The sequence below is a fragment of the Triticum urartu genome, chromosome 2, assembly GCF_003073215.2.
Source record: "Triticum urartu cultivar G1812 chromosome 2, Tu2.1, whole genome shotgun sequence".
NCBI lineage: Eukaryota > Viridiplantae > Streptophyta > Magnoliopsida > Poales > Poaceae > Triticum > Triticum urartu.
The window spans coordinates 481,241,020-481,250,999 of NC_053023.1; the positions used below are offsets into that span (position 1 = coordinate 481,241,020).

Below are 9,980 nucleotides of genomic sequence, written 5' to 3' on the forward strand. Positions count from 1 at the left end.
ATTGAGTTGGCCACGCATCAATAGAGCCCAACGCCAACTCGGGAGCCTTCGAGCGAGTCCATTTGCTTTGGACAGTTTCCGCAAAAATATCTTCTTGAAACCTCTTAACTTTGAAGAAGAATCTAGGGTTACACTTGACCATTTTCTTCTCCATGATGCAAATAAATATTAAAAATCCACCTACATTTATTTTCATTTCCGTTACGAATTTCTTATTGGACAAGGATTGATACAACAATAAATGACACCACCAATTGCAATCCAAAAGGTGTTGGTCGAAAATCTTCACGGTTGCATCTGAGTAGTGTAGTACCAATTCCGGGCCTTCAATTCACTGCCATATTTCTCTTTTGCGAATTAATTGATTAATTGAAATATGAAGTGCCAAATATGCAATCGCCATTCTTTAGTAGCGGGATAAATGCCTCAAATTTCCTAAAAGGATTTTGGGTCAAACTGGCGAGAAATAAATAAAGGATAAATGGGGAGACGGGAAAACCCGAAGCATTTCCGGCTGACCCCATTGACCAGCGTCGTTCCCTCTCCCAAGCCCTACGACACGGGCGGAGCAGCAGACGGGGACAAGTATTTTCCGCGACAACAGCAACCGCCGCAACCTTGCCATGCAACAGCAGCAGCAGCTCACGCCGCAGGGCTTCGGCGTCGGCGCCGCATTGTCGCCGATGCAGGGGATCGGCGCGTCCTCGTCTTCGTCGTCGTCGCAGGCGGCGGCCGCGACGGCGGCGGCGGCGGATGCGGCGAGGGCGCGCGCGGCGGAGCAGATGGCGTACGAGGACGCGTGGAAGGCCTGCAACCCGGACTTCACCACGCCCTTTGCCTCCGTCGAGGACGCCGTCACCAGGTGCGTCGATCTCGATCCTCCCCTTCGCAGCCGTCGTCTTCGTGCCCGTGCGTGTGGCGCGTGTTTCCCTCGCCTTCTTCTAGAATCTTCCATCGGTACGCCGTGCGTTTCTTTCTTATTACTCGGTTCTTTGTGAGCATGGCCGCGATTGACTCGGCGTCGCGACTTAGGAGCTCTGCGGCGAGATTAATTTGGTGCAGATTGCGATTTCAATGGAGAATGAATGATTTTTTTTTTAGAATCAAATGGAAGTAAATGATTCTTTAGCGTGCCGTTGTTCCACACGGTTATATGCAGCGGCGAGTCTGGTGGCAGGTTGATTGAAACCATGGTAAACACGAAAAATTGCTGGATCAATAATTTTCCCTGTGAATTGTCAAAAAAAACACTGTCAGAAGCAGGGAAAAGGACCGATAGAAAATTGCCCCCCTTTTGTTCTGTTTACCCTTTTATATGTTCCTGGACAAAATGTTCAGAAACATGTTCGTGTTTGCCTGAATTTTCTACCAATTTATGAAGAGATCTGTGCATGTATGGAAAAAATGGTTGATTATTTGCCCTGCAACAATTGATAGACTCATGTCAGATGATCCTTGATCAAGATAAACCACTAGCAGATATAAATTTCTGAAACCAATGTTTTAGCATGTTAAATTTGTCTGTTCAATATGCTCTTCGAACCTGCTAAATCAGACCATATCGTCAGATACATTGCATCGCTCCGATCTAGTACTTCGTTGTTGAAATGCTTGTTTTCCTTGCATACATTTATGCCTTTCTTTTAAAATGATGTCGAACATGTCAGTTTGTCATTACGAAGAATTAACACATATAGTACAGTATATCTGTATTGAAATGTTAATTGTTCTCAGGGGCTCAGGGTCCTTGCAACTTATGTTCGATCAGAAAACTGGTGAATATAGGGAGGAAATCACTCTGAGCCAGTGTGTTGCGATGTTTATACTGCCCATTTTTCGCAATTGCTTGCATGCATTATGCTGCATCTCCATAGAATATCTGAGACCTGTTCGCTTGCCCTCTTGTAGTTGAACTGTGATATTATTCTTCGTAACGCAAAGGATCGCAGACCATTGCAGATAGAAAATAGTACTACAGTACCACTCTAGAGAGATGAGCTAAACAGTGTGATCTTCCTCTCATGCATTGCATGCCAGGCTGCTCCCGTACCATGTCTTCGCGGATTACGATGAGGAGGACACCTACATCGACGACGCCGGGACGGAGAAGTCGAGTGCGGAGAGGTGGGACAACGACGTGGGAGCCACCATGATGAAGCAGATCGCGGAGTTCGAGAAGCACGTGCTGACCTTCAACGTCATGGCCCGGCAGCGCGCCGAAGGCACCATGCGCGGCGAGGAGCAGCTCCTGCTGGGGCGCGCGCTCATCCAGGACGAGTTCCGTGTGTCGGACAACGTGCGCCTCGCGCACATCCAGCAGCAACAGCAGGAGGCCTCGCGGGCGTCGCGCCTGGCACTCGCGCAGGCGCAGGCGCAGGTCGCGAACGCGTGGCCGCTGGTGCAGCCCAGCAACCCGTCCGGTTGGCAGCAGGCGCTCGCCGCGGCGGCGGCAGCGGGGGCGCGCGGCGACGGGGTGCCCGCGCAGATGGGGACGCCCCAGGGCGTGGCAATGCATCCACAGCTTGATCCTTCCGCGGCCGCTGCGTGGCTGATGATGCAGCAGCAGCAGCAGCAGCAGCAACACCAACAGCAGCAGCACCACCAGCAGCAGCAGCAGCTGGGCCTGGGCGTGTGGCCAACGCTCGCGGCGCCGCACGGCGTGGGCAGCTCAAATGGGCAGGTGGGGCCGTCGGCCTTGTGGCAGGAGCAGGCTGCTGGGGAACATACGACGAGCGGCACGGCGGTTGGCGGGATGGCGCAGCCGTGGTGGGCGGGTGGCGCACAAAGGAGGGAGCAGTAGGGCTTAGTATCATCAGACTGAGTGATATACATTTTGTATTGTAGCATGTGTGCATGTGTTCTCTGAACTCTGCTTGGATGTAAGAGCACCAAACAAACAGTGGATTATCATAACAGATCATGTTGTTCATCCCCGCAAATGGTTAGCTTTTCCCAAATGAAGTGCGACTCGTCAGGTGCGCTGCACTCTGGCCTTAATATATTTCGATGGCAATTCCAGTCACACAATGATGACAATTTCTAATAACACGCCGCAAGTTTTTGTCAAAAATAAAATGTTCGTATCTAACGTGTGGCATTTATCAGTTTTTTTTAACACCTAACATCGTGTGGCAAATGTCCATGGACACTTCAACGCACCTGAAATTCCGCAAACCAACACTAAACTGTAAAGATTTGTGGACGTCCGGACTTGTGCCACATACGCATCCGACAAAGCGGGCCCTCCCAAAACCCTCTCATGTACATCCGCTCCAATCGTGCCTCCGCTTTAGCGTCGCATTCATGTTGGTTTAGAGCGGACATGACCGGCCACTACAGCATGCTGGCCCAAAGGCGAATCATTCAACCGGCGGCGTGGCTTAGAGCGTCGTCCGCGCCACGTTAATGACGACTCAGAGCGACGCCATCGAACAGGACGGATTCCTACTTCCGATGATGGGCTTCCTCAAATACTCGAGGTCTTTGAACAAGCAAGTTGGATGCACACCCACTTAGTTTGATATTGAGCTTTCATACACTTATAGCTCTTAGTGCATCTGTTACATGTCAATCCCTACTCCTCGCATTGATATCAATTGATGGACATCTCCATGGCCCGTTGATCAGTTGCGTCGATATGAGACTTTCTTCCTTTTTGTCTTCCTCATATTAATCTCTACCACCGTATTCTATTCCAGTCATAGTGCTATATTCATGGCTTGTGCTCATGTATTGCGTGGGAGTTGAAAAAGCTGAAGCACGTTAAAAAGTATGAATCAATTGCTTGGCTGACACCCGGGTAGTACATGATAAATACTTTGTGTTAAGAAGATGAAACATGACAATGCTATATAATTTTGTAGGGATAACGTTCTTTAGCATTGATATTTTGACATACGTGATTGTTTGTTGGGATGCCTGAGTATTGATGTCTTCATATCAAATTATAGACTATTGCTTTGAATCACTCGTGTCTTAATATTCATGCCATGATTAGATTATATGATCAAAATTATGCTAGGTAGCATTTCACATAAAAAATTATCTTCTGTATCGTTTACCTACTCGAGGACGAGCATGAATTAAGCTTGGGGATGCTGATATGTCTCCGTCGTATCTAAATTTTTTGATTGTTTCATGCCAATATTCTACAACTTTCATATACTTTGGCAACATTTTATATTATTTTTAGGACAAACATATTGATCCAGTGCCTAGCGTCAGTTTCTGTTTGTTGCATATTTTTTGTTTCGGAGAATATCCATATCAAGCGAAGTCCAAACGCGATAAAAATTTGTGGAGATTTATTTTGGAACATATGTGATTTTGGGGAAGAGGAGTCAACACAAGACGGTGCTCGTGGGCCCCACGAGGCACCAGGGTGCGCCGTGGTGCCTCGTGAGGCCCTCGTAAGTCGGTTGACCCCCTTCTTTCGCCGCAAGAAAGATAATATCTGGAAAAACAATTTGTTAAAATTTCAGCCCAATCGGAGTTAAGGATCTCCAGAAATTGAAGGGGTTTTAGCGAGAAAATAGGAACGCGAAATAGAAGAGAACAAAGAGAGAGATCCAATCTCGGAGGGGCTCTCGCGCCTCCACTTCCATGGCGGCCATGGAAAAGAGGGGGAACTCTCCTCCCATCTAGGGGGCAGGCCAAGGAAGAAGAAGAAGAAGAAGGAAGGGGCTCTCTCTCCCGATGGTGCTGGAACGCAGCCGGGGCAATCATCGTGACGACAATCTACACCAAGAACTTCGTCGTCGTCATCACCAACACTTTCCCCCTCTATGCAGCGGTGTAACACCTCTTCTCCCCAATGTAATCTCTACTTAAACATGGTGCTTAATGCCACATATTATTAACCAATTATGTGTTGCCATCCTATGATGTTTGAGTAGATTCATTTTGTCCTATGGGTTGATTGATGATCGTGATTGGTTTGAGTTGTATGTATTATTTTGGCGCTGTCCTATGGTGCCCTCTGTTTCACGCAAGCGTGTGGGATTTCCACTGTAGGGTGTTGCAATACGTTCATGATCCGCTTATGGTGGGTGGCGAGAGTGACAGAAGCTTATACCCAAGTAAGGGGGTTGTTGCGTATGGGAGTAAAGAGGACTTGTTACTTAATGCTTTGGTTGGGTTTTATCTTAGTGATCTGTGGATGCTTGCTAGAGTTCTAATCATAAGTTCATATGATCCAAGTATGGAAAGTATTTTAGCTCATGCTTCCCCCTCATATAAAATTGCAATAATGATTATCGGTCTACTTATCGATTGCCTAGGGACAAAATCCTTCTCTTTTGTTATAAAAATATTTCTATTAAACAACTAAATTTTATTATCTTGCAAATTACTCGTAGTTTTATTCTAGCTAAGTACTTCTAGTTCTATTCTTGCAAAACCGATCCCTACACCTACAAAATAGTTTCATACTTGTTCTAGGTAAAGCGAATGTTAAGTGTACAAAGAGTTGTATCGGTGGTCTATAGAACTTGAAGGGAATATAAATCCTACCTTTAGCTCCTCATTGGGTTCGACACTCTTATTTATCGAAAAACCTACAATTGATCCCCTATACTTGTTGGTTATCATTACCTCAATAGGGATATGCATCTCCCCAATAATAAGAGTTTCATATTTCCTTTTTACAGTAGGAAGAGGGAATTGAAAACCTCCAATAGTAATTGTCGAAACCTTTTCAATACAATTGATACTATTCAATTTGAATTGTTTCTTCGGAAAGTGCACCGTATTCTCATTACCATTGATATGAAAAGTGGCCCTGCTTTTGTTGCAATCAATAACAGACCCTGCATTATTCAAGAAGGGTCTATCGAGAATAATTGACATGTTGTCGTCCTCGGGCATATCAAGTATGACAAAGTCTGTTAAGATAGTAACATTTGCAACTACAACAGGCACATCCTCACAAATACCGATAGGTATGGTAGTTGATTTATCAACCATTTGCAAGCATATTTCAGTAGGTGTGAGTGTATTCAAATCAAGTCTTCTATATAAAGAGAAAAGCATAACACTAACATCGGCTCCCAAATCACATAAAGCAGTTTTGACATAATTTCGTTTAAGCCTGGTGTAGTGGGTATTCCTGGATCTCCTAGTTTCTTAGGTACTCCATCCTTAAAAGAAATTTGCAAGCATGGTGGAAATTTCAGCTCCAAGTATCTTTCATTTATTACTGACAATATCTTTCATAAATTTAGCTTATGGGGCCATCTTCAACATATCAGTCAAGCGAGTATGCAAAAAAGACTGGCCTAATTAAGCATATCAACAAAGCGTTCAAATTCTTCCTCATCCTTGATCTTAGGTGGCTTATTAGGAAAAGGCATGGGTTTCTGAACCCATGGTTCTCTTTTTTTACCATGTTTCCTAGCAATGAAACCTTTTTATCATATCGTTTATTCTTTGGAGGTCGGTTATCAATATCAACAATATGTTCTATTTGAACATCATTATCAGGTTCGTTATCACTGTCTGGTTGAGCATCAACATGAACATCATCATTATCATTATCATTATCACTAGGTGTATGTTCATCACCAGATTGTGTCTCAGCATCAGAAATAGAAACATCATTACTATTCTCAGGAGGTTTTTCTACCTCAGGTTCACTAGAGGCATGCATAGTTCTATCATTTTTCTTTTTCTTCTTAGATGAACTAGGTGCATCAATATTAGTTCTCTTAGAATCTTTCTCAATTCTTTTAGGATGATCTTCAAGATAAGGTGTCTCCTGAGTCATTTTACCTCCTTTAGTCATTACTCTAGCATCATGATCATTCATGTTATTATTCATCTCATTAAGAAAATTATTTTGAGACTTAGCAACTTGTTCTAACTGAGTTTGGACCATGGATGCATGTTTACTTAGACCTTTAACATCATTAGATATTCTGAACATTAAGTCACTCAAGTGATAAATCATGCAAGCATTACATTTTAATTGTTTGGTAACATACATATTAAAGTGTTCTTGGTTAACAATGTAATTGTCAAATTCATCTAGGCATTGGCTAGTAGGTTTATTGTAGGGAATATCACCTTCATCAAATCTAATAAGAGAATTTACCTCTACTACCTACGTCGGGGTATCGAGTCCATGTATTTCTCCAATAGGTGGTAAATTCTTAACATCTTCAGCTTTAATACCCTTTTCTTTCATAGATTTCTTTGCCTCTTGCATATCTTCAAAACTGAGAAATAGAATACCTCGCTTCTTTGGAGTTGGCTTACACTACAAAGAAAGACACATCTGTGACATTTTGGGCTGAACAAATTTTTTTCCTGTCATTCTTATGACACTTCTATGACGATAATTGTGACAAAACCCGGTCTCATCATAGATGTGGTGGGCTCCTACTTCTATGACAAAAAATCATGACAAAAATGGGCTTTTCATTCTGGGCGGGCCGGAGACGGAGCTGCATGACATTCTTTGGGCCGTCCATGACGGAAAAAACCGTGGTAGAAGCGAGGGAGAGGAAAATATCGGGGAGTTCCCAGTTACGATGGGTGGTCGGGGCCGAGCGATGCACGGAGGTTTGTGCGTTTCTCTCGTACACGTACGCGCATGTGTGCGAGGTGTTTCGCTCTAACTGAACCCGAGCAGGGCTCTAACTGAACCCGAGCGATTGCACTAGCTACGTTACTGAACCCAAGCGATCGATCCCTTGCTATTAACTGAACCCGAGTGATTCCTTTGCTACTGCTGCTAACTGAAGCCGATCGAACCCTGCTGCCTCCTTCCCTTGATGAACAATGAGCGTTGTTGGGGGGTTTGGATGAATAGTTCCCGGTGGGGGGTTGGATGAACATGACCCCGTGGTGTTGCCACTGGATGAATAGGACCCCGATCGATCGAGCCGGTTGGGGGTGGATGAACAAGACACCATGGAGGGCTGGATGAACAGGACAACCCCGTGGAGGGCTGGTTGAACAGTAGCCGGTGGAGGGCTGGATGAACAGTAGCCCGTGGAGGGGTGGTTGACCAGGACCCTGTGGAGAGGGCTGGTTGAATAGTAGCCGATGGAGGAGCGGTGGAGGCTGGATGAACAGGAGCCCGTGGATGAACAGTGCAGGTGGAGGCAGAAGGGGAGACACCGTGGATGAACCGTCGCAGGTCGAGGCTGGAGGAGGTCAACAGTGGATGAACAGTAATCCGTGGAGGCAGTCGACGGTGGAGATGAACAGTATCCTGTGGAGTCCTGTTTTGCGGTACGCCACACCCCTCCCGATGAACAGGACCCCCGTTTCGACCATAGCGCTCCAACACAAGTCTGTTTCCTCCGTTTTGCGGTACGCCACACCCCTCCCGATCAACAATACCCCGTTTCGACCGTAGGAGGTCCAAGAGAAGTCCGTTTCCTCCATTTTGCGGTAGGCCAGACCCCTCCCGATGATCAGGATCCCGTTTCGTCCATGGTCAGTCGAACACAAGGCCGTTTCCTTCGTTCTGCGGTACGCCAGGCCTCGTTTCGATCTGCTATTCTGTCCAAGCCGGTTGGCTCCTGATGAACACGACGACGACACAGTTTCTCCGTTCCGACCCAGCCATGTACACGAGCCCTGGCCATATGTATGCGCGAGTAGGCATTCGAGACCCCGCTCATATGTACATATGTGGCCGTATTTACTTTCTTGCACCCTGGCTGTACGTACGTGTACATGCTACGTGCCCGCCTCTACTACGACACATGCCCTTCCTTACTCGGTCACGGTTCATCGCTGCAGCCTGCAGACAGACCGATCGTCCAGTATGTACGTACATGTTCGCGACCAGAATGACAATGCTACATACGATTTGACCAGGTGGGTCCCGACTGTCAGTCACTTCCTTGCGTGCGAAGATGTAGCTAGTGGGTCCCAGCAGTCAGGGGGCGAATCATTTTTTTGCCCATAATATGGACGCACTTCCTTGCGTGCGAAGATGTAGCTAATGGGTCCCAGCAGTCAGGGGGGAAACATTTTTTTCGCGAAATACGGTGGCCTGTCCGGTGGGTCCCTGTTGTCAGGTGGAGGAATCATTATTTTCCGTGTAATAAGGAGGCACTTCCTTGCTGCGGCCATGGATCCAGCTGTCAGCTTCTCCACATAAAGTACTCTTCCGATGGAAGTCGTTCCTTGACCACGTTGACCCGCTGAGAGCACCAGGGCAGTGGACGATGGCGAGGCCTAGGAAGGGGACGACACGGAGCTGGGGAAGATGCGGTAGTGGAAGCCGACGCAGAGAGGAGTACGAGGGTTCACTGGTTCGGCTGCGGTGTGAGGTTGCCGTCGCTGCGGAATAACAGGAGGTGTGAGTGAGTAGAGGGATGGCCTGGCCAGCGGCGGGAGTAATAGGGGGTGGTGAGGCCTCTGCGGTAGCACAACCAACCACGAGAGGTAGGAGCAGGCGGCACGACCGGCGCTGGTTTGGGCAGAAGAAGCACTACAGCTGTTGGATGGACATCATACGGTCACTGGAGCTAAAATCGTTCATATTGACTAAGTTGACAAAGCCCTCCATCCCCGTTAACTTAGTAGGCCCACAAGTTAGCCTCCCGCTATGGTGGGTCCCAGCTAGCAGGGGGAGTATTCATTTTTTTGTGCGTAATAAGGAGGCACTTCCTTGCGTGCGAAGATATAACTGGTGGGTCCGAGCTGACAGTGGGGTGACATATTTTCGCGAAATACACAGGCCCTTCCGGTGGGTCCCAGCTGTTAGGTGGAGGAATCATTATTTTGCGCGTAATAAGGAGGCATTTACTTGTGTGGGTCCCTAGTGTCAGCCTCTTCCGATGGCTATTGTTTGTCGACCATGTTGACCTCGCCGCGCCGAGAGCACAAACGCGGTGGACGAGGGCGAGGCCTAGGAAGGGAACAACCAGGAGCTGGTGAAGCCACTACAGCGGATGCCCACACTGAGGGGAGTACGAGCGTGGACTGGTCGGCTGCGGGGTGAGGCTGACGTCACCGGAAAA

At 47.1% G+C, this 9,980-nt stretch overlaps 1 protein-coding gene across 1 annotated transcript; it reads left to right on the forward strand.

Annotated features, from left to right (window-relative positions):
• The first annotated feature begins 525 nt into the window (after positions 1 to 525).
• On the forward strand, positions 526 to 2,930 carry LOC125541699 (probable nuclear hormone receptor HR38). Its single transcript, XM_048705044.1, has 2 exons — positions 526 to 862; positions 2,038 to 2,930. The coding sequence occupies exons 1-2, from the start codon at positions 624 to 626 to the stop codon at positions 2,798 to 2,800; spliced, it is 1,002 nt and encodes a 333-aa protein (XP_048561001.1). The 5' UTR covers positions 526 to 623; the 3' UTR covers positions 2,801 to 2,930.
• Positions 2,931 to 9,980: the final 7,050 nt, after the last annotated feature.